General features: G+C 44.3%; 2 protein-coding genes across 7 annotated transcripts in view; one reads left to right on the forward strand and one right to left on the reverse strand.

The window, feature by feature from the left end:
• The window catches only part of CILK1 (ciliogenesis associated kinase 1), a 55108-nt gene extending 31930 nt beyond the window's left edge, over positions 1–23178 (reverse strand). The window contains exons 1-4 of one of the 5 annotated variants that reach the window (XM_033102187.1): positions 22858–23166; positions 19718–19832; positions 15737–15804; positions 1994–2266 (exon numbers count right to left, since the gene is read on the reverse strand). In XM_033102187.1, the coding sequence (XP_032958078.1) occupies positions 1994–2094 (101 nt within the window). In that variant the 5' untranslated portion in view covers positions 2095–2266; positions 15737–15804; positions 19718–19832; positions 22858–23166. Of the gene's footprint in view, positions 1–1993; positions 2267–15736; positions 15805–19717; positions 19833–19974; positions 19995–22857 lie in introns of those variants that run through there. The other 4 variants (XM_033102173.1, XM_033102180.1, XM_033102164.1 and 1 more) reach the window with 4 other exon arrangements.
• A 3139-nt stretch (positions 23179–26317) lies between these two features.
• Positions 26318–27050, forward strand: part of FBXO9 (F-box protein 9) — a 28833-nt gene continuing 28100 nt past the window's right edge. Inside the window, exon 1 of one of the 2 annotated variants that reach the window (XM_033103039.1) lies at positions 26318–26570. In XM_033103039.1, the coding sequence (XP_032958930.1) occupies positions 26568–26570 (3 nt within the window). In that variant the 5' untranslated portion in view covers positions 26318–26567. Of the gene's footprint in view, positions 26571–26894; positions 26914–27050 lie in introns of those variants that run through there. The other variant, XM_033103038.1, reaches the window with a different exon arrangement.

Here is a 27050-nt window from a genome sequence, read left to right on the forward strand (position 1 = left end):
CAGCAATTCGTCGGTCACGTTAAAAGTTAGGGCTTGACCTTAAAACTGATAGGAAGACATTGGAAACTATCTTAGTTTGGGTTCCCCTGAAAGCAGAGCCTGAGGCAAGGATTTAGGTGCAGGTAGTTTATTTGGGAGGTGATGCGAGGAAGCCAGGATCACTGGGAACAGAGGGGTGTGAAATCCATGAAAGGGTACATTGCTGAGCTGATGCCAAGGAGGGCAACTGGGGCTCAGTACTGCTGGGGAACCTTCTTTTTTTTTTTTTTTTTAATTCTTTTATTATTTTTTTTAAAGCCAGTCAAATTTAGCAGTGGGGGTTGTATACCAACTTTAGCGACACTAACGTTAATAAGTTCTGATAACGCACTACCATCGGACCAGCCTGGGGACCTTCTAAGGAACTGCATAGAAGGAACCTTGGTTGAGTCTTTTGTGTGTACGTGCGGTGCAAGGCTGGATCAGGTGGGACAAGAGGACAGTGATGGGGCAGTGGGGGATACAAAGAATATCTGGCCCAAGTGGTTTTAGACAATTAGATTCACGTGTTTAGAATAATCCCTTCAGACTGGAATAGATAGGGGTTAAGAATGGAAGCCAGGAATGCTGAAGAAGAAATTATTCTAGTAGTAGAGGTGGTAAATGGTAACAGATTAAATGGGAGGTTAGCAGTGGAAATATAGAGAAGTAGGTGGATCAGATAAATATTTAGTAGTTAGAATCGACAGGACTAGATAACTAATGGTGAGGCATACAAAGAGATGGCAGGAGGACTCCCAGGTTTTGAGGGGATGGTAGCGTCATTTATCAAGAGGGAATACTGAAGGAGAAACAGGTTGGAAGCAAGAGCAGGAGAATATGTTGGATATAAGTTAGTTTTGGATAAAATGAGTTTGAAGTGTCTGTAGGATATCCAAATGGAGATGTTGAGAAGGCAACTAGATAGATGAGTGTGACAGGCAGACTCTAAAATGGCCTCCAAAGACACCACCGCACCCCACCCGACCCCACCCCCCTGCCATATGCAGGTATTCACAGCCTGGTATAACCCCCTCTCCTTGAATGACTTGCTTCTAACCAGTAGAATATAGCAATTTGAGAGGATGTCACTTCTGTGATTAGTTTACAAAAGCAAAAAGACGTGACGTTTATCTTGGTAGAAAACTTTTTCATTGCCTCTCTGGCTCCCATGTGTTGATGAAGAAAGTTGCCATGTTGTGAGCTACTCTTTGCAGAGGCCCACATGGGAAGGGACTGAGGAGGGCGCCTCCAGCCAACAGCCAGCCGGGAACGGAGCCCTCAGTCCGACAAAGCAGGAGGTACTGAATGCTGTCGACAATCATGTAAATGAGCTTAGAAGGAGATCCTTCCCCAGTCCAGCCTTCAGATGAGACCCCAGCACTGCCAACACCTGGACCGCCGCCTCATCAGAGACCCTACAGCAGAGGACGCAGCTAAGCCATACCCAGACACCTGACCCACAGAAACTGGGAGACAGCTGTTTTAAACCATTAATTCTCAGGGTAAATTGCTATACAGCAACAGATAACTAATACAATGGGTCTGGACTCAGATTGTAAAGGGCAAGAAGGGTAGGTGGGGGGGAACAAGACAGTAGTCGTCAGACTACCACGTGGTCCACACAAAGTCACTTAATTTCTGAGAGTTTCAGTTTCCTTTCCTGTACCACAGTATGTATTAACCTGCTCGTTACTACCTCACAATACAAGAAAACACTGTGAGCAAAAGTACTAGTGCTAGATGCAAAGTAGGAAATCTAAAGTGGGAATGTGTTTAAGACCTCTCACGTGAGCACTGCAGAATCGACAACTATCTAACCCACAGAAATCCATGTCTAAGATCCTTCTCCATGCCTCCCAGGCACTCCCCATTTGAAATTTCTCAAAGACAAGGAATGGAGAGGGTAGAGTTAAAACAACGTTGAGAACATACACTTGAGGAGGAGCTCATGAGAGTGACGGGCAAAACTTACTTTTTAATAGCAATCAGTTCCCCCGACTCAATGCTTCTTCCCAGTAGGACGGAACCGTAGGTTCCATCCCCTAGTTGCTTGATCGTTGTGTATCTATTCATGGTGTGCCCGCGCAGGCCGGACACTCATCTCAGGGCTGAGGTGGTTCAGTCCTGCAGCAGCCGCAGGCCTCCCCGGAGTGTAACCAGATTTTTCTGTGGCAGCACCAGCACAAGGTAGTCAATAGAACGGGACTGTCGCCCGAAGACATATTTTCAAAGCTCAGTCTTCTGCCTGTAGAGACAAATCAGAGACCAGGATAAGGGCTAACGTTTACTTTGAGTGTGTGTATTTTTATAGTCTACATCAGGGGTCGGCAGACTACGCCCCCAGCCTGCCACCAGTTCTTACTGGTTTTACTGCAACACAGTCAGGCCCACTCACTAGCAGACGGACTGTGGCTGTTTTCACACTTACAACAGCAGACCTGAGTAGTTGTGACAAAGACTGCAGGGCCTACAAAGCTGAAAGTCTTTATTTTCTGACCCTTTACAGAAAAGTTGTCAACTTCTGATTTAAATAATGCTCTTTTACAATTTTTATAAACCCAGAGATACCATTCTCAGAAGGTGAATTTGTCACTGACTCAGAAATGAATCAGCATTCAGTGCATTTTTGCTGACTAACCACTGTGGGCAAATCCTGCATGATAACTATGGTCAATGAAAACTGCTGAGCTGCAAGCATCCATGCTAAATATACTGTATACTGTGTAATTCAGCTAAAATTAACAATGTAAACATATGAAAGCCTAGAAATGCTAAAATTAAAGTTCTCATGGTAGAGAGTTTACATGTGTTCCATCATCTCTTTGTGGCTAGGTATCAACAGTATTACTTTTACTACCAGACATGCAGCAGTTAAACAAAGAACTAGTCATTTTTTAAGCCCGCATATAGGGTGTGCCCTTTTAAAGTAATTCAGTTGTGTGTTTTTTGTTTGTTTAATGATAAGTCATTGACTTTTCATTTATAAAACCAAGGCATTCAGCCTGCTTATCTTAAAGAAAATGTAGTAATAACTTATGTGATTGCAATGCCTTTACATAAACATTACCAAAATGTAAATACTTAGGTAAAAATAATAAAGGCATATTTTTAAAATACAGCTATTAAACTAATTATCTGAAAATCAAAAGATCAGAAAATAATGCCTAGAAGGATATGACATTATATATCTAAATCCAAATCTAGTCTATGCAGCCTCTCCTTCCAGAAGAATTCTAATCAATACATGTCGAAGGAAAGAAGGAAATAAGAAATTCACTCTTAGGCAAACATCACAGTAAAATTTGTTACAGACAAGATTCTCTGATGAATACAAATATTAGTGGATGAAAGCCTGAGGGGAAACAAGGTATTTACATAGTTTCAAAGTACCTCTAAGATATGTATTAACTTCAAAGGGAAAGATAGTAACTCTACAGGGAAAAATCCAGCAGAAACCTCCTTTCAAGTGATCAAGTTCGACATCACTATTAATAAGACATATGACATCATGTACCCTGGATATGATGCTCTGAGAAGAGCACATCACTTCTGCCGTATTCTTGTCAAAAACGCAGGACCTTTCTCTACGCATGAGAAAACATCAGACAAACCTGAAATGAGGGACATGCTACAAAACACTGACCAATACTCTTCAAAAGGGTCAAGATCACAAAGCCAAGGACAGACTGAAGAACTGTCACAGATTGGAGGCAATTAAGGAGCCATGAAAACTAAATGGAATGTGAGATCCTGGAACAGAAAAAAGGCATGAGTGGAAAAGCTGGTTATATTGAATAAGGTCTGTAGTTTAGTTAGTAGCACTGTGCCAAAGCTAACTTCCTGGTTTTGATCATTTTTCTTGGTTAGAGAAGATGTTACTATTAGGGGAAGCTGGGGAAAGGATTTCTAGAAACTCTCTATTTTTGCAATTTTTCTGGAAGTCTAAAATTAGTTCGAAATTAAAAATGAAAAAACAAATCCAGTCTATGTTCTTGTGAGGGCTGTGTGTGACCTTGAGAAACCATCAGACATGTAAAGGTTATGCCTGATTTCACTAGACTCTACCATGTAACTGGAAGAGATCAAGCCCCCGCCCCTCCCCAACTCACTCCCCACCCCCAGCCTTCCCTCTAGAGCCATTTTAAGGCCCCTGGTTAAAGGGCATTTTCCTTCCTTTCCAAGCACTTCAGGAGCAGACTCCCCACAACTTCCTTCAGCAGCTCTTTACAGTGAAGTATTCCAGTGATGGTTAATAAATATTTATAAAGCACCTCCTGTGTGACAGACACTATGTTAATGTCTGGGGAATCCAAGACCCATCAAATTTGGTCTGTTTTCTCAAAGATCTCAAGTGTCTCACAGCAGGGGATGAGGGTGCTGGGTGGGAGGGGGCTAGCTATGTCCTCATGAATATCCACTACCATATTTCAAGTACGCCTAGAGTCCTGGACATGGGGAGGGGATAAGGAGAAAGCCCTCAGGCTCCCAGCTGGGCCAATTCCATCGAGGCTCAGAGGGCAGTAAGAAAGTCTTCTTCATGGACTCTTCACGCTTAGACTAAGTCTTTAAAAAGAGAGAAAAGTAGATGCTTTGCAAGGATTAGAAACTAAGGCACAGGGGCTTGAATCGGGGGTGGAAGGGAAGGTGGGGTGCTTGGAACTGGAAAGAGATCACCGTAGAGTTTTGTTTATAGAGGGCCTCAGATGCCATTTTGAAAGAACATAGGCTTTGACTGGATCCTGTACTAAAGGAGAAGAAAACACTATAAAAAAGGACATTATGGAGTCAATAGAAACAACTGGAATATGGATGGCAGATTAAATCTATTTGACTTAAATTTAACGAAGTTGATGCCTGTTCTGTGGTTCTGTAAGAACACAGTCTTACTCTTAGAGAAAACACTCTGAAGGATTTATAAGTTAAGGTCCATGATGTATACAGTTTATTCTCAAGTGGGTAGAATAAAAATTGCGTGCATGTGTGTGTGTGCGTGTGTGTGGAGAGAGAGAGAGAGAGAGAGAGAGAGAGAGAGAGAGAGAGAGAGAGAGAGAGAGAGAGAGAGAGACAGAGAGAGAGAGAGAGAGAGACAGAGAGAGAGAGAGACAGAGAGAGAGAGAGAGAAAACAGGAGCACACAAATGGGGTAAAATGTTAACAACAGGTAAACCTGGATGATAAAGGTACATGGGTATTCTTTGTACTAATCTTGCAACTTTCCTGTAAGTTTTAAATTATTCTAGATTGAAAAAATTATCCTCAAAACATAGAGGAATGAAATTTAAAAAAAATACACACATATTTAAAAAAATTTATTTCCACTTAAAACATACAAGTGTAGATTTACTTACTAAAACCTGGTATTAACTTGTTCATAAGACAGAATACTATCTTACATCATGGTTTCTCCACTTCATGGCTACTGTAATGTGGACGATTTGGGATTCAAGCTATGTCTCAAGATAAAGCACTTGGGCCACAAGCAATTTGGGGCTCTGCTTGTTTTCCCCTCTTTTTCTTTTTCTTCTTTTTCCTATTTCCATCTGTTTTTGATAAGACAATATGATTTCTGCATCATACCGGTACATAGTTTCATTTTCCAACAAATTAAAATTCCCAAACACTGTTGTATGTCATCTTCCTAAAAATCCCCGGATCCTTGATTTGTCAAAAGTCAGCTAATAAATTACATACTTTATTTTTTTTTAAAGTAGGTTTTGACCTAAAGACAATGAAAAGTCAAGTAAGATATTTTTTAAGTAGAGAATAACATGATCAGATTTGCATTTTGCAATCCAGTTAGTTAGAATATTTTTCTTAATGTCCAACCAAAACTTGCCTATTCTAATTTAAGCTAATTTCTTCATGCTTAGTTTTTTGTGGATATAAAGAAAATATCTCACAAAAAATATGTACATACATGAAACTAGTAATCAAATGTGAGTCCTTCACCCTTCTCTTGCTTTTATTATACCTTTCCTCATAGGACTTGTTTTCCGTTCCTTTAATTACCTTTGGCATTCATCTCTGAATCCTCACACATTTCTCCATCTCCTTGATGAATTGTGGTGACCAAAACTTACTAATAATCTACATTTCAGTAGCATGTGGGCTCTTCTCCACTTTTTTTTGCAATGGCATGATACTAATGATTCACATCTATTAATTATTAATCATAGAAGCCTTTCTTGAATAATTAATGCCTACTACTTCCTCATCCACTTAAATTGTGTAACTGGGACAATGCTTTTCTAGATGATCACTGAGAAAGCTATTCATGAAAGAATTAAGAACTTCATTGAAATCAAGATAAAGTGGGTCACTCATTCCATACACAATCACCATAACAGTTCTCTCTTGTTATAGGTTGTCATATTGTCATAGAACAAAATTCAATTACTCTCGAAAGATTTGACTATCACCACACCACGGTAGTTGCTTTTTAATCTTGTTATTTCAGGTAACTACATAATGATTGTACAATGGCTCAACGTAGTATCTCTCCAGGCTGAGATGCTAAGCATTACGCAAGGCTTTGGGAGGTACAATACGGATAAGGGTTCTTCCTTCCATAAGTCACAACTGACACGTACCTGAAAACTGTAGAAAGCTCTATGAGGACATGGTCGAGAGAACCAACTCTTGGGAGAAGGGAGAGGTCTGAAAACCCTTCAGAGAAGAGGTGGGACTGAGGTACTGAAGAATGAGGAAAGTTTTATTATACAGAAAAGGGAAAGAAAGGAATTAGATGGAGGAAACTGTGCAAAGGGTTGGCGGGTACAGGGCTTGATAAAAGCCTTGTGGTTCATTCCCCGGCTGAACATTAGAATCACATGGGGAACTTCTAACAAATACTGATGACCAGGCTTCACCTCTAAGAGTTACCCTGTTTCCCTGAAGATAAGACCTAGCCAGACCATCAGCTCTGATGTGTCTTTTGGAGCAAAATTAATATAAGACCCGGTATTATATTATATATTATATTATGTTATGTTATATTATATTATACCTGGTATTATATTATCTTATATAAGACTCGGTCTTATATTATTTTAAAGTAAGACCGGGTCTTATATTAATTTTTGCTCCAAAACACGCATTAGAGCTGATGGTCCGGTTAGGTCAGGGGTGTCAAAAATGTGGCCCGCGGGCCAACTGTGGTCCGCAATCCGTTGTTAATTGGCCCGCAGCAAATTCCAAAAATATATTTAGTTTACTTAAATAAACCAGGTGAGGCAATACGTACTTCACCTCGAGTGAGTGGCCCGGCTGTTTGTGTATTTTACCGCATACGGCCCTTGGTGAAAAATGTTGAAAAAAAGTTTGGACACCCCTGGGCTAGGTCTTATTTTTGGGGAAACACGGTAGGTCAGGGTGGGAAAGAGTTTCAGTAGTTTGGAAAGCTCGCCCGGTGATTCTAATGTGCAACCAGGGTTGTGTAGTACAGTACGGGGCCAAGTCATAAAACCTGTGGAGCGCAGTAAGGGGATGGCAGGAACTAGCTAGAAACTCAGGGTGGGTCCAATCGGGAAGGGGTATATTTGTCATGCAGGAGTTTGCAGAGGGAAGCTCTCCAGGGTTTTGAGGCAGGGAAATGACATGAAGAAGATCCCTCTGGAGACCAAACTGATGTTAGAACAGAGAGACGAGAGGCTGAGAGGCTAGTTAGAAGGGTACTGAAAGAGTCCAGGTGAAATATGTCGAAGGCCTGAACGAAGGCAGCGGACTGGATGAATCTCAGAAATAGGAGACACAGGTTTGGGTGAGAGAGAGAGATAATATTTGGACAATGTGCGGAGACAATGGGTTCTGTTTCCCAAGGTGTTGAACTTGAGGTATGTATAAAACCTCTCATTGCTCAGTAGGCAGCTACCGGTAGTTAATTCTTAGGTTGTTCTATTTTGTTTCCAAAGATAGTGCATTGTCAGGTTCTTATCAGGAGCACAGCATTCAGATAAGGCTAACACGTCACACAACCCTGGAGTACTCCATTTACATGGAACATTACATGAATGGTGTCCACTGGAGTACTGTAGCATGGTGGCCCTGGGTCTAGAACAAGGGACATGACAGTCTCAACATACGCCTGAATTACTGTTCAACTTTAGATGATAAACTTCGAGAGAGAGATTAAAGAACATAATGAGGGACCTAAATGAACGCACGAAGACTAGTTGAAGAGACACCAAATTCATGTAGTAAAGGAAACGTAGGAAGCCATGGTAATTGTTTCAAGTGCACAAAAGAATATCAGAGAGAAAGATTAGTTACCCTAAGTAGGGATCCAGAGAACAGCACCACGACCACTGTCTGAGCTTTCTATTCTCTGCTCTAGTGAATCACTTCCTATACTAATTAAAAAGAAAAAAACTGAAGTGGTATTACTCAAATTAGCATGAGATAAGAAGTATCCTTCAACCCATAGTCAATTCTAAGCGTATCCCAGCAGGAAGTGGTTAAGTACATTTGAGATCAGTGTTCAGTTGTTCATCATTTTTGTGGTGGACTATGATGACTCATGTCATAGCCTGCAAGTAACGAACAAAAACTCACTGCTGCTCGGGGAAAACAACAGAGAGATGGGCAATGCACTGGGAAACAGGACAAGAGAGGGCAGAGGCTCATCTACCCAATGGCAATGTTCCTCTTCTTACTTAGTTTATAGAACGCTGATTTTATTCAGGACTCAACAGAATATGGGACGGCAGCCACCAACTACAGCCCCAGGGCATAAACTGCGATCAGTCTAAGCCAAGCCAAGCAGTTCCACTTCTACTACAAAACGTTTAGGAGTGAGATTGTGGCTCTGACTTATGAGATGGAAAGGAAAGTGAGCTGGTGAGGGAAGAGAAGAAGAGAGTTGAAAAAGAGGTTGCCCTCTGTTTCTGAACATGGCTGTGCGAAGCTGTAATATTTAGGGCTGAGACTGCCTTCTGGTGACTCTGAGATGTAAACCCTACAGATGAGAGTTGACATCTATTATCAGAGTTGGCTATCCTCTGCTGAGGACAGATGAAAAGAAAGAGGCTGGGTCCTTGATCTCACTGGGCTGCTGCATGGTCCCTGAAAATATCTGCCTCAGATTTCTTGTTACGTGACCTAATTAAAGGTCTTTGTTGCTGAAGCCACTGTTGGATATTCTATCAAGTACAGCTCAAAGCATCCTGATACAGTGGACTAAGGCTACACTGACTCCAAAGACTAAATCCAAAAATTATCTATAGGAGGTTATGGGGACAGAGCCCCAAAAAGCAGTTTCCAGGCTCTCAGCCTCACATAGAAAGGTGCTGGCTCAGGTAGTAAATGGCTGTTGACTGTGATCAAATGGCCAGCAGCTGTGGCTAGTTGGCCGTCAGCTGTAACCAGTGAGCCATTGGGCCCTAATATAACTGCCGTGGCTAGGCTAGCAGAAAAAGGGGGAGCTAGCAAGATGGTGGCTGAGTCTGCAAGCGGCACAGTGAGGGTTGAGAATTGTGTTGCTCCTGGTTCTTGTGTCTCCAACCCAGCCGCCAGTGAGAGTATAGTGGTGTGACTCCCCTACCTATGGCTCCGTGGGTGTTCCTTTTTGGCCTCACCATGTCCTGCATTCTTATGTGGGGAGTGGGACCAGAGACCCCGCCGGACGCCCTGCACGACACATGGTGCAGCGAGCGGGGTCTCCTGCATGACACATAGCGAAGTCGGCAGGATCCCCTGCACTACACATGGCGCAGCGAGCAGGGTCTCCCGCACGACAAATGGCGCTGTGAGCAGGGTATGGTGTCGGCCAAAGCTCTCCAAAGGACGGTGGAGCGGTTTGTGCATATGAACACTCAGTTGCAGGACGACCAGGAGGAGCAGCTGCCTGAGAGCTGGACCCCGTGGAGGGGTGGGAAGACGTGGACGGTTCCCCAACCAGCATAGGCTGGAGAAAGCGAAGGTCGTTGCGGCCCTGTGAGCTGGGAAGTGCTTGCTGAGGCAGCCCGGATGCAGGACTTGTAGTCTCAGGAGGAAACACTTGCTGAGTCCTCCGTGGGAGATGAGGGTGAGGTCAAGGTCGTCCCTCACCCCCAGGACAGCCCTGGCGAATGACTATGGACTATGGGGAATTGTCTTCCATCCCTAATTTAATGGACCACTTGACTGTTTGGGAACATACCACTATGTAATGGAACTGGCGGATATTTGCTTTTGTGTCTTGACCGGCCGCTATCGAGAATATATAAGCACCTTGACCGTGAGCCGCTGTTGTTCCAGCACGGTATCCTGAGAGGCCCAGAGAGAGTGGCAGTGCCCTGAGAGCCCTGGCTGAGTCCAGGAAGTCTGGCTGAGCCCAGAGAGAGTGGCAGTGCCCTGAGAGGCCTTGGCTGTGTTCGGGGAGACTAGTGGTACCCTAAGAAGTCCAGGAAGTCTGGCTGTGCCCAGAAGTACTGGTGGTGCCCTGAGAAACCCTGGCTGTGACCAGAGAGCTTGGCTGCGTCCAGGAAATAGCATTCACCTCCAGGCTCCTCGCACAGGGCCCCTCGCGGAAGACGCTTGTTGCGTAGATTGTGAGGCGAGACCCTGTAGGGGTGGAGTGTGGGGACAGAGCCCCAAAAAGCAGTTTCCAGGCTCTCGGCCTCACATAGAAAGGTGCTGGCTCAGGTAGTAAATGGCCATCAGCTGTGGCTAGTTGGCCGTCAGCTGTAACCAGTGAGCCTTTGGGCACTAATATAACTGCCGTGGCTAGGCTAGCAAAAAAAGGGGGAGCTAGCAAGAAGATGGTGGCTGAGTCTGCAAGTGGCACAGTGAGGGTTGAGAATTGTGTTGCTCCTGGTTCCTGTGTCTCCAACCCAGCCGCCAGTGAGAGTATAGTGGTGTGACTCCCCTACCTATGGCTCCGTGGCTGTTCCTTTTTGGCCTAGCCATGTCCTGCGTTCTTATGTGGGGAGTGGGACCAGAGACCCCGCCTGACACCCCGCACGACACATGGTGTAGTCGGCAGGATCCCCTGCACTACAGAGGTGAGAGAGAGAGAGAGAGAGAGAGAGAGAGAGAGAGAGAGACAGAGAGACAGAGAGACAGAGAGACAGAGAGACAGAGAGACAGAGAGAGAGAGAGAGAGAGAGATCTTTTGTAGTTAACATGGTTTTTAAGACTGAAAGAGGTGTATATAGCTGGAGACAAATTAGAAGTAATTCTCTATTAGCCTAAGTTTCATTTTGCATCTGCCCTGATCTGCTTCCATTTTGAAAGAACATGTGTATATGACTACAAATCTATTGTGCTACCACATAGAGGAGTGGCTAAAAATGACCGCGGGTACCACTCAGAGTTGCCTGGACAGGTAGGCAGCTGGGACTGGGGCTTCCCTTTTCCTCCCAGGATTTATACAAACCCAACTTCTGTTGGGCCTTGAAGGTCCCCACATGGGAGGTGAATGAATGGCTTTCCTAGATAACTATTTACGGCTAGCATCTAAACCCAGACTACGAATCATTGGATTATGCCGCCACGGACAAGACTGTTCACACCCATTCTGCATATTCAACAGAGCACTGCGGGCCAGCACGATTTTCCATGGAAATGGTGAGAAACTGAGGTATCCATGCTTCTCTTTTTTGCTCTTTGCTCTTTTGATTTGGAAGTGTCCCCAAAAGAGCCTATTCCGGAACTTGTGCTACGTGACCTTATGGAACTTGGTCCTAGCCCTATAACATGGCAAGGGGCAATCATGAAGGGCTCCCACCTTGCACAGTAAGTGGACCCCACTCTGTATGTTATCAACAGTGAAACTTACCACATGCAGCAACAGAGCTTAAGTTAAAAGGCAACCACGGAAATCACAGAACTCTCAGTCTGTTTTGGCAGGAGAAAAAGTTTCAGCACACAAACGACTATGTTTATTATACATTCTTCGATACTTAATGAGAGACACCTACATCTGCAGTCAGTTCTTCAAAAAAAAAAGCTGACAAGTATAAAAGGTGCAAAACAGATATTCTTTTTTTTAAAAAAAAATGTTGGGTACTTTAGTGTATTTTATTAACTCAGTATTTTGGAATGCTCATTTAGAACAACAGCCACTAAGCTACCCCATGCCTTTAATTGCGGCTAACTCAAGTCTGAACTCAGTACAAAAACAAATCACCATCATATCATCTGTTTCCTCTTAAGCACGCGTGTCTACTCCTCCTCCACAACATTTTGTCTGCAAATCATTCCACAATCCTTAAGTAGAAGAGTGTTTCTACTGTTGGGTTCTTTACAATTTGGTAAAAAGGCCAACTATTATTGTCTTTCTTGTGGTTCTGAGGTTTACCCACATTTATGGTGCACATTAAAGAAATATGTGAAATACATGTTTTTATAGAAGCATGCCAATATTTATTTCAGATATATAGGGATATCTGACATGTGCTCAAGAAATTAAGTATCAACAAAGTATCACTCAAGTGAAGAATTATGCACAAGATACTATGCTCAGTTCTGAGAGGTCAGATCCAAAGAGCTGGGGGTGGGGGTGGGGAGTGGACCTGACCTCCAGGAACTTCCCATCCAGCTGAGGACGTGGAACATGCTCAGGGACGGGGAGACATGGCAGGTGAGGTAAGAGTGCTACAAGTAAGGAGAAGTCACTTGGGGGATCTCTGGCTAGGAATCTCAAGGAAGGTTTTGGGCCACTAATCCTCTACCTAATGGCTACTTTCTCTCATTAAGCACATGTCATTTACCCACCCACTGATCCATGCACCACTGACAAAAGATAATTTTTAAAAAATGGAACAAGTTTTCCTTACCAACTGTATTCGTTTCCCATGGCTGCTGTAAGAAATTACCACAAAGTTGGTGGCTTCACACAACAGACATTTATTCTCACATGTCTGGAGGCCAGAGTCCAAAACCAGTATCACTGGGCCTACATCAAGGTGTAGGCACTTCCTGCAGAGGCTCTAGAAGGAATCCAGTCCTTGTCTCTTTTAGCTCCTGGTGGCTGCTGGCGCTCCTTAGCTGGTGGCCACATCACACCAATCTCTGCCTCTGGGGTCACATTGCCTTCTCTTCTCTGTGTGTCAACTCTCCCTCTGCTTCTCTTATAAGGACTGGCATTTGCTTTTAGAGCCCACCCAGATTATCCAGGTTAATTGTCCCATCTCAGATTCCTTAATTTAATCACACCTGCGAAGTCTATTTTGCCATATACGATCACACTCACAGGTTCCAGGGACGAGGACCTGATATCTCTTGGAGGTGTTATTTAGCCTACCACTCTCCAAAGAAACCTCCCAAAGACTTTCATACAGGCATCTGCATTTAGGGCAGCAGTGGTTTTCATCCATTCAAAATTCAGTGTTTTAGGCATGAAATCAGAAGTCCATGCTTACTTACGCAATGAACAAGGGTGTTTCTTTTTGAAATATAGAGAACACTGCTCTTCAGCTTTGCACAGTGGAGAAGACTTCACAATTCCGGCTGAGACCTCTGAGTATATGACATTAGCACATAGAGATTCCACATTATGTGGACCAGAGGTTGCAAACCAGCAACCTGGGACTGAATTCAGAGGTATGTTTTGAGTCTATACTTAAAAGCAGGAACTTTCACATAAAAATCCAGATTTGGGGCTTCTCTGGAGAAACTGAAGAGCTAGCACATGGGACCTTTAGCCCTCTATGGTAATAAAAATCTGGAAAAGGGTCGTCACCATCCCTTTAGACTGAGCATGGGCTTGTCGGCTCATCACAGGCCCCATCCTTCCTGTTGTCCCAAAAATGGCTTCCTTGTCAGTTGCCATTTTTTTTTTAAAGTTGCCATGTATATTAGCACCTTCACAGCCACTTGTTTAATGGAAGAATAATATTTCTCTGTTCCTATGCCTCTATCAAAAGTGACGAAATAAAAGACAGCCTGGAAAATCCCTCATGGTTGAAGACAGATTGGAGGGAAAGAAAAATTGTTCTTTCTTTTTTTTAGAAGAGAAAAGCAATTCCTTACTGTTTAACAAGCAGAAACCCAGTTTCCTCCTCTGGAAACTGGGTATGCGCTTTTACATTTCCTCCTCTGTCCCCGACAGCATTTGAATTCACAGCTCCCGGCATAGGCAGTCAACACTGCCTGAGAATCGGATGGAATACAGCAGCCCATCCATTAACTTGGGAATTAGTTAACATGCTGATGGACAGTCCTTATAAAGACAGCTCTGGGGCTGACCCCGTGGCTCAGGGTGTTGGAGCTCCATGCTCCTAACTCCGAAGGCTGCTGGTTCGATTCCCACATGGGCCAGTGGGCTCTCAACCACAAGGTTGCCGGTTCAACTCCTCGAGTCCCGCAAGGGATGGTGGGCTGTGCCCCCTGCAACTAAGATTGAACACGGCACCTTGAGCTGAGCTGCCTCCTGGATGGCTCAGTTGGTTGGAGCGCAGGCTCTCAACCACAAGGTTGCCAGTTCAATTCCTCGACTCCTGCAAGGGATGGCAACTGGCAACGGCAACAGCAACTGGACCTGGAGCTGAGCTGCGCCCTCCACAACTAAGACTGAAAGGACAACTTGAAGCTGAACAACACCCTCCACAACTAAGGTTGAAAGGACAACAAATTGACTTGGAAAAAAAAAAAAAAGTTCTGGAAGTACACACTGTTCCCCAATAAAGTCCTCTTCCCCTTCCCCAATAAAATCTTAAAAAAAAAAAAAAAAAAAAAAAAAAAAGACAGCTCTGACTCCAAGAATTAACTTGGACAAATCACTCATTATAACTAATCCATACTTAGCTTCCTAACATATCAAATAAGCCAAAAAAGCAATAATAATAATTTTCGTGCTTACTATGTGTACAGTAGTGTTACAAGTGCTTTGCATATATTAATCCATTTAATCCTCACAATTTTACCGTGGTAGGTACTATTATCATTATCATCACCCCATTTTACAGATAAGGAAACTGAGACACAAATTACTTGTCCACGGTTATACAACTAAGTACTGGGATTGTGATAGGAAGCTGGCTGATTGCACCCAACTCAAGGGAAAGGTTGCAAAAGATCCAAAGATCATGAAATCCTTTGAGGATCTGAGAACGAGAGGAATTAGAGGAAGTACTTTGTAGCTCACATATGGAAACCAGTGACGTGACCATGATCCAGTTGGCCTCATTTTGCAATCAGACATCAGTGAACCCAGTAGGGACCTCACCAGCAGCGGCTGCCGAAGGTGGAGGCAAAGTGAATGCAGACAAAGAGGGGCTGGGTCCCAGTTTCCAGTCGGAACAGACCCCCTGTGACTCAGAGTGTCTCTTGGTCCTCAGGTTTATTTCTGTGAAATCAGGGCATTGGACTTGAAGTGAGGTGGCTTCTTGCTCTAATGCTCTGTGATTCGGTGCCTCTCTGTGTCAGGACTCAAGCTCGCATTTGTTGGAGTAAAAAAATGGATCTCTGCTTCCACTTTTACCGTCACATGCACAGAAGTCAACAAAGAAAAGCTAGTACCCCGAGGGACCAGGTACACTGCACAACTTCTCTCTTTCGGAGAGGGGCAAGTACCCTTTGCCTCAGCCAGGCCCCGAAGTTCAGAATCTACTCCTTTCTCTTCCCTCATAGTCCAGCTCAACCATCACCTCTTCAGAGCCTCCTGCCCCAACCTGCAGACACAGGTAGCGGCTCTCCCCAAGATGCCGCAGCGCCCTGTCCCCACCTCAAAATCCCCACCCCTTCCCTGGTGGTCAGGGACAGGCAGACCTGCCCTCTATATCAGAAAGGGCACTCACCACACTTCCTTCATCTCCGTTCTCAAACCTCACACTCCGCTTGCACACAGCAGTTACTTGAAGACTGTCTGAATGGTCAAAAGTTGAATTTTAGTCTTTGCTATTGGTTATTATTATTATTGTTATCATTTACAATAGGCACTTGATTAGTGATTGAAGTGCAGTTCCAGGTAGGGGGCTCTTTGTTTTTTGTACCACCCTTGATAAGTATCTCAAAACTCTTGGTGCTTCTGTTTCTTCATGTGCAAAGTAATGATAATCAAGTTTTAACCTGACCAGAAATGTTCTGAAGTTCTGAAACGGAAGAACCGTAAATATTATAGAAAGGCTAATGCGGGCGGGTCACTTGGGCTCTCCCACCACAGTGCTGGAATTACTGAGTCTCAGAGACTCACAGAAACGCTCCCTAGATGTCATTGGATCAGGCCTTTGGCCTCTGGGTAAGGCTGTAGCCAACTAACAAAGAAAGACAGTTTTATTTCACTTTTAAAGAGTTCTAGCCAATCTTTAAAATAAATGTGATGGTTTTCCTGGCTAGGTGACACTGGGGAAAACCTCCCTGCGATCTGTCCCAATTCCCTCCCCTTGACTTCAATCCCCAGTGGAGGCAAAAACATCTGCTCGAGGCCAGCAGGTTGTATGGTGTGCCCTGCTCATTCACAGCCTGGGCAGCAGAGCCTGGGCCCACGGACAATGGTAGTTGTTCCTTATTTTGGAACTTTGATGGTCACTGAATAAATGCCACAATTACTCACGTGTTACGATAGGAGACAGAAAATTGGATGCAAACAAGGGCTTCTCTGGGAGTTGCGGTTTACCAGCCCACTGACACCACTCAGACCCTTAGGAGCAGCTTTTTCTCCGTTGCTGTAATTGTTTCACACTGAAAAGATTCCATTACTTTTATCTGTCCTCATAGGAAAACTGGGTTGTGTGCGAAAGCATTCAGTGGTACTTCTGAGTTCCACTTTACATTAACCTCATGTAATTACACATCGTAGGCTAGTTCAAAGGTGTCATAACTTTACAAGGGTAAGTTAACACTGTCGATTTCTCTTTAAAAGGTACTAAAAATAGTACATATGTGTTCATATTTTAGCAGAAATGTCCTGTAAGTATTTTGCCTCTTGGACACATGCTTTTTTCTGCATTGGGGACAGCAGCTACAAGGCCAAACCTTGTTTATGTGGAACTTGGTCTGCGTTTACCTTGACAAAGGAGTGCACTGAAGCTGCTACTGCATCAACTAGCGTGGTGGGAGAAGAACATCAGTTCTCTGGCATGCCCTCTTCCATTGCCCAGACACTGGTCTTATTTCCCTCTCTTCCATCATCCCTAGCTTCTGAGAAAGGTCTACAACTTCCCACGGCTTCTCCTGCAATACCAAAGGAGCTGGTGCCCCGAACCTTAAAAAAGAGTCTTCCATCACTTGCAGATTATTTCTAAACTAGGACCCATCATTCCACGCAGCTTTACGTTTATGGAATGTAAAAAACTGAAGGGAGAGTGAAATGTGAAAGAGCTGGAGGAAGAATAACTTTACCCTGAGTAGTGTGAAAACTGTAGATGAGCTGGGGTGACAGTCCCCCAGCTTAATGAGGGCTGTTGAGGGTGGCAATAGTCCTGGTCCCAGCTGCTTGCCTGACTGCCCCTCCACGTTTTAAGGGTGGGCAAGGTCGGATGAATGAGAACATACTACATATTCAAGTGCTATGCAAATATTACAGCACATTTAACTCAGGAGCTTATCTCACTTAATGTAAGATGATTCACCACCATGTATAACAAGGAACAAATCATTAACACATATCAAGGAAGTAAAGGCTTGTAAAAATAAAATAGAGCAGAGGTCAGCAAACATTTTCTGCGAAGGGCGAGTAAATATTTTAGGCTTTGAGGGCTCTACGTCTCTGTCACAACTACTGAACTCTGCCACTGGCGCACAAAAGCAGTCACAGACGAGATGGAAGTAAATGGGCACGGCTGTGTTCCAGGACAACTCAATTTACAAAAGCAGGCGACCGGCAGGACATGCCTACAGGTCACGGTTTCTTGACCTCAGTTTCTTGAAACAGAGGAAACCCTGCAAATCAGCAGAAACACTTTGGCCGTCTCCACACACCACTCATTTACTTTAGGTTACAGGGTTACGTCTACAAACTGTATTTATCCCTAGAACATGAGCTCTCTGAGAGCGGAAACTTCGTGAGGTTCATACCTGTATCCTCCGCATGTAGATAGATGAGCACCGGCATACAGCTGGAACAAACTGGTGCTCAGTAATGATTTGCTGAATGAATCCATTCACGAATGAGCAGCTTCCAGGTTTGTAAAGGGTAATGTTGACTATAGGTGATTTTCCTGTATCACCTACCCCACTGCCATCCCCTCTACCCACCCCTTCTCTGCAAAATTGAATAACTGTACGGGGACTAGGGCACAAAAATTCTGAATCCTTCTAAAAGCTCTTACACTGAGTTAGAAAAGTAAGCTTTTTAACAGCTAACCTAACGTGTAAGCCTGGACATCTTACTTTTTTCTCAGTCAGTTTTGTTTGAGTTAAATCAATCCTCAATAGATTCACTTTCGAAGCAAAGGCAGTGTCCAAGAGGACAAACCCATTAACTCATGTCTCCTGACAACTCCAAGTTCATGCAGATCTTAACTTTCACGATAGTGTCAAATATGTAGTTGGACATTATACCACGATACTTTATCTTTTGGGTTCTGAGCCATTATCTTGTACAGTAACCACGAGGGCAGTCACATGATTATCACATGATTAGCACTTTATCACAGGGCAAACTATCCCTACAGAAAGGTGAAAAATGACTCACGTGGATCTTGCCACAAAAATATGTGGCTCCTGCATTCTCTTGACCATCGCTATACATTTATCAGGTGGCTACTAAGAGCCCCCAGCATAATGGAAAGAAAGCACCAAATGAAGTAGGAAGCACGACTGTGGCCCTTCCATTTTGAAAAACTGAGTTAGGATGACAAAATTTAGGAAAAATGTAAAGTAAGGTAACGTAGCACCTAATGCTCATTAGTATAGATGGATAGCTAAGTTCATTAGGACCGAAGCTCAACATGGGCACCGCGTAACGTTGAGGAAACTTCAGGCTCTAAAATTAGATTTTTTAATTTTTATTTTTGTAAGGGACCTTAATGATAATCCAACACCCCCACTTTGCAGATGAGATCCAGGGACCCAACTACTAGGAATGGGACCTTTGTTATCTTCAGAGTAGCATATTTGTTAATGTGTGAACATAAGAAACGTTTTAAGAGTCTGTTACAGATGTATCCAATGGTCCCCACACCCCCTTTGTAAAAAGTATATGAATGTATTGCAAATCCTGAACCACATACAGGGAAAAAAAAAAGTGGCAGATCTCGGAACAGTGCTTTCTTCCAACTCAGACAACTTCACAAGTCAGCGCACATCGGATTTGATTCCAGCTGCACAGGCAAGTCTGACCACAAGCACTCTTTCTATGAAGGTTTCGACTTTCAAAGCACAACGCGTCAATGAGCAAGTATGCTTCAGTTTCCTTGGAAAGAAATCAGGAACGGAAGCTTTCCACTAGGACTGAGTATTTTTCAAGGATCTGTTGAGTAGTAATATTTTCCTAATATCAGACAGCTCCTCACTAGGCACAGAGAGACTGAGCGTGTGCCCACCTCAGCCTTCCTTCCCATCTCGAGATGGGCATGCACTGCTTCTTTAAGTTCCTCTTTGGCTGCAAGGAAAGGTATCTCTGATTTCTTCCTGCCACACTTTCTTAGTATTTTAAGGCAATTTGCCCCACGAAATGATTTGCTTCACTAAATTATTTTTATGAGGTAATTATCTAAAACACAGGTATATTCATAAAGAAGTTAAAACTGTGTTTCAAAGGTAAGCACAACCACAACCAAGGGCATAGTAACACTACCACCCTCAGACAATATGTGTGTAAGTTGCCCAGCACACACCTCCCTTCGCGCATTCTCCCAGTCAAACACGTCAACCACAAACACTGAGATCCACACACAGGAGATTTCTGATACTATAGCCAGAGGCCCTTCTCGCCACGTGTGTCAAAGACTGCTGATGAGAGAATTTACAATTAAGTGAGACACTATTCACAGGCTGACAGATCAACATATACAGAAAGGTCACTGTACCCAGATTTCTGCCAAGAAAGCACTAGGCAAGAAGTCCTACCATAAACACAGACCCTCATACATACCCCACAAGCAGGAAAATAGAAGGGCTAGGTGAAACTCCAATTCAGCAGGATCCTGCAAAATGAAATGGAGGAGCTTGAGGCAAGAAAAGCAGTTTAAAAAAAAAAAAAAATTAAAAGGCGGTCGTGTTCCTGGCAAGGTTCAGATGGAAAAACAGCAACAGATCCCAGAAGCAGAGCTCTAGCCAGGAATAACCTAAGCTCAAGCCATTTTAAGTAAGGGCAGGATAACCCTCACTGAGGCTTCACGGCATGACTGACTGCCCATCCTCTGGGCCTCGTGGCTGAGCCGTGACTTGTGGTCTATTACAACAGACATCGACCAAACATTTGCCACACGGTCAGGCCTCTGCGAGTCATGGTCCAGGGACGGGCAGATTTTTGTCAGGCTTATGCCAGGCTCTGTACAGCCAGTAGACCATCTTCACAGCACAACCAGCTGGGGGAGGCATTTCCCCTACGTGACATGTGAGAGGATTAATGCTGGGCAACTCCCACAAGGCCACACGAGTAATACGCGGAGTCAGGCCCTGACCTCAATTCGGCCTGACTCCAAAGCCCAGTGTACCACATCGCCATGCATAAAATATGGCTCCTGCCTAAAGAGGCTTAAAATAGCCTAAACCAATTAGAGATCAATATAGACAGTATAACAAAGGGCTAACAAACAATCTTAAAACTTTAAAGAAAGAAGAGAAATTAGTAGTTAGAGAAGACATTTATGAAAGAAGTAGGACTTGGGCTCCTCCTCGGAGGATGGGTAAGATTTGCACCGCAGAGTAGAATGAAGGGAGGGAGTTTCTAGGGAGAGCAATCTGAGCAGCGACTCCGCAGTGGGACAGCAGGAAGACCAAACGACATTGAGCACAAAGATGTATGATGAACTGAAAGTAGGATTTCCATATGAGGGGTGAGACCTGATTATGAAAGACCTTGAAACATCAGGCACATTTTTTTAGATTTGAGATAGCAGAGAATGGAGAGGAACTGAAGGTGGCAAGGAGAAACATAAAGAAGTGATAGTTTAAAAACATTAGACTGGTGCAGAAGGAATGCAGAAGATTCCAGAAAGAGGAGCATCTCATTCATTCACTCATTCATTCATTCATTCATTCAGCACACATTTACTGAGGACTTACAAAGAGCCAGGCTTGGGACGCTAGCTAAGAGGTTGCTCCAGTCTGCAGGGGAGGAAGGGTGAGGTTCTGGATTAAAATATAGAGGGAGGAATCTATATACATCACATTTCAAAGGTCTTGACTCATAAAGGAGGAAGGAATTGAAGGAAAAGATAAAGATAATTCCAAAGGTTAAAGATTGACATAATTTCCACCTTTACGAGGAACCTCAAAAAGCAATGAGAATAAAACAAACAATGAAAGTATAAAAAGAGCTTTGATGATGTTGAACAATCCAGAAATACCCGCCCCCCCCTCCCTGACAAAGGCCTGTTCTTTATCCTGGTAGCTCATTTACATACAGTCTGTAGGTAGGAAACTTTACTGAGAAAAGACCATTTCTCTGTGACTAAATGATGAGTTCCCTGGGCATGGAAGACAGACTTCTGCCTTCTCGGACAGACTCCATCAACCCTCCATCACCTACAGCTAAACCATCCCTCCATCATCTACAACTAAACCAGTCTTATTTAGAAATGTGACTGCCCATTCCTGCCCAGCCACCAGTTTTGACTTTGGGGAAGAGGGACAAGGCAAAGTGGAGAGGGGAGAAGTAAAAAGTGGGCAGGGTCACTGTAGAGAGCTGAACCTTAGGGAGGGGGCAGTGGTACGGATATCATTTCACATAAAGGATCTCAGCACAGTTCTCATTTCTACAACCACTGCCTAGTATTTTACAATTACTGGTCCTCAAATAGATAAAAAGGCCTTGAAGATTCTTTACCAAACAGCAGCGCTTTCATTGTTTTCTCAAAGTATTTCAAATGTGCATATTGATGCATACATGAACTCCTAGCAAAGCTAGCATATAGTTGAGACACAAATTCTTAATCATTTGTATGTTGACTACACAAATTTAAAGTTCATTTTAATTTTATTTCCCGCAATAATAATTCACTATGGGGGCACATCCAGAAAGTCCACTCATTGGAAAAGGTGAGAAATGAAAACTGTAGCTATTAAACTTCTATTACTACAAAGAGTGCTCTAGGCCAAAATTAAAACACACACACACACCACAACTGCCAATACTTGAGAGAAATCTAGCCCTGTGTGCAAAATTCAGGATGGTATTCTCAGCACAGTCGAGCTTTAGCAAAAGCAGATCTTTATTTAGTTTTAAGTGGAAATGAACAGTGTTTTATACAGAATGATGCATTAAACTACTTTTATATTTAAAAGTAAAAGCCCTCAATGTTAGTGTCCAAGTCAGCTTTAAAAGCTGCATAAAAAAAGAAACTCTTGTTCTGGAAAATCCTTCAACATCCCTCTCACAACATGTTCTCAGATTAGTAAGAAAGAAATCAGAGCAGAAAGAAACCCCAGTGAAAAATGGTTGCACATAAATGTGTGAGGATTCTTGCTCAGAGCCCTTGCGGGACAGCCAAAGGCCTAGTCAGGAAAATTCCAAGAGCAAGTCCTCCACGTTCTACTAAAGGGGCTTCATATCGGGTACGAATCTTTCCCCTCTTTAACACTAAAAGGTAAACACCCATCAAAATCTTCCAGACTCCGAGGAAAAGGGAGTTTTCATGACAAGAGGGAGAGACCCACATGACCGTAAAGAGAAACTACAACCCATTAACCTCTCCCTCCCCTCTCCGATCCTCCACTGCTCCACGGGACAGGGGTCCTTCCGTAGCTTCAGTCCAGCACCCCGAGTGACATGTCGCCCGACAGAAGCCCCTAAATCCCTGACCCCACTTACTGGCGAGGTGAACACAGGCGGGGGCCCGCTCCTGCGGTGAGCGCAGCTCCTCGGCAAGTGGGGCGCAGCAGCCCGCTCGGGAACGGGGAATGGGGACGATCCCTGCTAGGAGAAGCCGAGGCGTCCGTGCAGGGACGCCCGGGAGGTCCGGCGAGTCGCACCGGCCGCGCAGCGCATGGTAGAGCAGCAGGAACCCGGCCGCTCTCCAGCCTCCAGCAGGAAAACAAACAAAAGGCAGGGAGGCTTCTAGTGGGGACGACTGGCCGCTTTCCCTGGGAAAAGTTACCCTGCAGCTCCCCTCGCTGGCCCTGCGCGTCCCTGCACCGCGTGCAGGCCTCCGGAGGCGCGGAGCTGGGGCGCGGAGCAGTTGCGCTCCGGTCTGGGCTAGACGCCTGACTGAGCCCAGGGAAGCCTGCGGCCAGCTGACCATGAACGCGATCTCTGCTCCAAACGCACGCCTTATTGCATGCAGATCGGCTGCACCAAGTATCAGGATTTAGAAACGGTAGCCGTGGATGTACGTTCTAGGGACATTTCATTACAGGTAATCATGGTGAAAACATTTTTCCTGGTTTGAAAAAAATGTAACAGATTTCAAGACATCGTGAGGGAAATCAATGCCACTGAATTGTACACTCAAAATTGTTAAGATGGCAAATTGTATTACATGTATTTTACCACAAAAATGTTTAAAATAAAGACGCAATTGACTGCCTGTTAGCATTCATTTGAACTTTAAGAGTTTTTATATTGTTAGCAACTTTAGTTTGAAAGACCGGATTGTTATCCAGGTAGGAAACAGACTAGATATGCTCTACACAACAGTTGTCTTCTATAACTAGTTATATGAAATCTAACACTTAACACTTTTTAAGCACATTCACTGTGTCATAAATTATATTGTAGACATTACCTTAAATCATCTATATAATGACTGGCTCTGAAGGGCTTTGAAAAAGAAATTGCGTTAAGGTCCTTGATTTAAATTTACATAATTGCCCCAAACCAATGGTTCTCAAACTTTAGTTGGAGGCATCAGATGATGTATTATAAAAATGCACGCTTGAAACCTATATACTTTTACTAACCAATGTCACCCCATATATTTAATAAAAATTTTAAATACACACACACACACACACACACACACACACACACACACACACACACACACACACACACACCCCAGATTGCTCTGCTGCTGCTGCTGGTAAGGGAAACCACATTGCCCTAAGCAACACAATTTTATTTAATAAAGCAGTAACCTTTTTATACACTGTGGATCTTTCTTTGAGTTTAAATTCCCCAGCCACCATATCAATTTTCTCTCACTATTTTTATGTCTGAATTCTAAGAATTGAAGACAGTTTTTCCTAAAAAATCTATACAAAAGGCCTGAATGCCTCTCTCCCCTTGCTCCTGCTGAAGAAACCTGCAAGATACAATAGAGTGGAGCTTTCTTAGACTTCCTGTCCTAAATGGGAAAGGATCACCTGGCAACTTGGCAAATGTATAACATTTATCTACCTTTGTGCTTACCTGTACAACACAAAAACCCTGTGGAAAATGAAAAGTGAATGTCATTATTAATGAAAAGTTAGGAAGACGTATCTTACGTTACTACCATGAAAAATGATTTTTAGAGTATCTCAAATTATCAGCTTTCATCAAATTCAGTTGTCCAAGCAAGTCTACCTAGCAAATAGAGGGACTATCTTTGTCTACTTGAACGGATTCGCTGGGTTAGTAAATGGCTTAGGTCAGTAGTTCTAGCCTGGAGAAAAATCACAACCCTATAAATATAATATGATGAAATAACACAGTCCTGTAAAGAGGTCTAGTGGATACTAATCTAATATAGAAAATTAGTAGCTATGAAACCTAATAGCGTTTTAATAAAATGTGTGCTCAGTTTATCATTACGAATACTAATTATTACTTTATTAAACTTTATTGTTTATTTGCTAGATTAACAGAAACCATTGTGCTAATTAACCAAGATATCTTAAATTAGCATTCAACACCTTTAACGAATAGAGTAGTTCCCAAAATGTTTTAATACCTCAGTCTTCATTTGCAAAACTGATCTTCTGTATTCATCATTCACATATATAATTTTCTTCTATTTTAAGTTTTTACATCTAATCCTCCAGATTTAAATTTCAAAATCTTTTTAAAGAGAACATTGGGAGGAAAATCATCCTTAAAAGACCTCAACCCTAGAGTCTCTTTTAAAAACTATTAAATTTTTGGCCTCCGTTAAACATAAAGGTACTTTTTATAGGTAGCTGATTTAGGGTGCAACTAAAATCACACTCATCCGAAGGTGGATCCTAATATTGAGGCAGCAGTTGGGCTTCCATATTGTAGCTCACCGTTCCGTCCCCGCCGCCCGCCCCCTTTTTGCCTCTATTTTTCTGCCGAAGATGTACCGCATTTCTAAGATCTCCAGAATAAAACAATATTTAAGAGATTTAAATTCTGTTAATTCGCTGAAAGTAGGGTCTTAGAATCCTGATGACCATTAGTACCTGGTACCTAGTAGAAACTAGAAACTCCAAAAAATGTTTGCTGAATGACGTATGTAAGTGGCTATAAGACTATAGGCTTTCATAGAGCTTGCAAAATTCCGTATTTAAAACAATGTAAAGTGTGGGAAAATAACATATTGCCTGATAAATAAGAGCGCCTTCCGGGGACGTGAAATTAGGTATCTGCGCTTTAAAAGGTGGGGCAAGTACCTTGTGTAAGTTCCGGCGCTCCACGCGGAACAGCAGACTACAAATCCCAGAGTGTCTCCCCGGCGCTGTCTGGGCAGGACTCGGGTTTCAAGGCCGTGTAGCCTCTACGTCCTTACCCCATTGCATGATGGGATTTGTAGTGCGATTCCTTGCGATCGCTGAGTTTCCTTTCCCCTTGCTGCTCTCCTAAATGCATCTTTTCCTCAAACCCCAGACCCGTGCTTTTAAAAAGTTTAATCGTTATAACAGCCTGTGACTGTAGGCGAGTTTCACTGTTTCCCTGCATTCCTGGCGTGGACTACAGCTAGAGTCGCCCAGGAGCGTGCAGCGAGCGTAGTTTGATGCTCATAAGGGCTGGTCGCTTTAGGGTCTCAACTCTTAATTTGAGTTACAGACATTTTTGAGTTGACGCTTTTTCAAGTTTGCATAAGTGTTCATTGAGCCGAATAAGTGGGTTGGGTTTGGGGTGCGGCCAATTGGTGACATCATGCCTCGGCACACAGTAGGCCCACGCCCGCTCTCCTTCTACTAGGCAGCAAGCGCCCGGCGGTGGAACGGCGCCGCGGACGCAGGCGGCGGCGGCACTGCGCACGCTCGGTGCGCCGGCGCAGGTTTCCGCAGCAGAGGGGTAGATCTGCAGCGGCGTCCGGGGTCTCCAGCAGGGACGACGCTTTGGTTGTCACACAGGCTTCGGCTTCGGCTGGCAACGGGCGTCCCTCCGCTCTCCGTGTCCCGTGCCCCCGCTCCAGCGCGCCCCGATCTGGCCGCCTGCCCCGCGAAGATGGCTGCCGTACGCCGGGCCCGCAGTTACTGCCGCTGCCTGGTGCGCTTCTCCGACCGAGAACTCTACTAAGCCCGGCTGCAGCAGACAGGCAGGAGTAAACGCTCAGACACCCAGCACACCTCCTCGGGGGGCGGTGCAGAGAGGGCGCAGAGAGCCCTTCGACCGCGGCCGCCCGGCCCGCCAGCATGGTAACCTGAGGAGGGGGCAGGGGATTAGGCGATGCGGGGGTGCAGTGTGCAGGAGGTGCCGGGCCTGGGGGAAAGCCCCAGGGGAGCCAGAAGAGGCTGAGAAGCGGGAGCTGCACGGCCGCTACCCATCAGGACCTCTGGCCTGAGAGGGAGTGGAGTGGGTGCCCGCCTTGACCGCTCTCTGGGGTTTTTTGGTTGCTGAACCCCTCAGCCGGGATTCGATGTGCAGAGAGCGGGTTTGCAGGACGGCCGAGAAAAATGCCTCTTCGCGGCTCGCTAAAGACATTGAACCAGTCTCGCCCCTCTTGAGGGATTTTATCAAAGGCAGTGAGCATAGATGGAGGTGAGCCGTCGCAGCCTCTGAAACCCGGAGGGGGCCTGGGCATGCGGAGACACTTGTTGATTGCGCCTCCTCTGGAAAGCCGTGCCCACAAAAGGCGATTCGGGCCCGTTTCGGAGGCCGTGAGTTTAGGACGCACC

This window comes from Rhinolophus ferrumequinum, chromosome 3, assembly GCF_004115265.2.
Source record: "Rhinolophus ferrumequinum isolate MPI-CBG mRhiFer1 chromosome 3, mRhiFer1_v1.p, whole genome shotgun sequence".
Lineage (NCBI taxonomy): Eukaryota > Metazoa > Chordata > Mammalia > Chiroptera > Rhinolophidae > Rhinolophus > Rhinolophus ferrumequinum.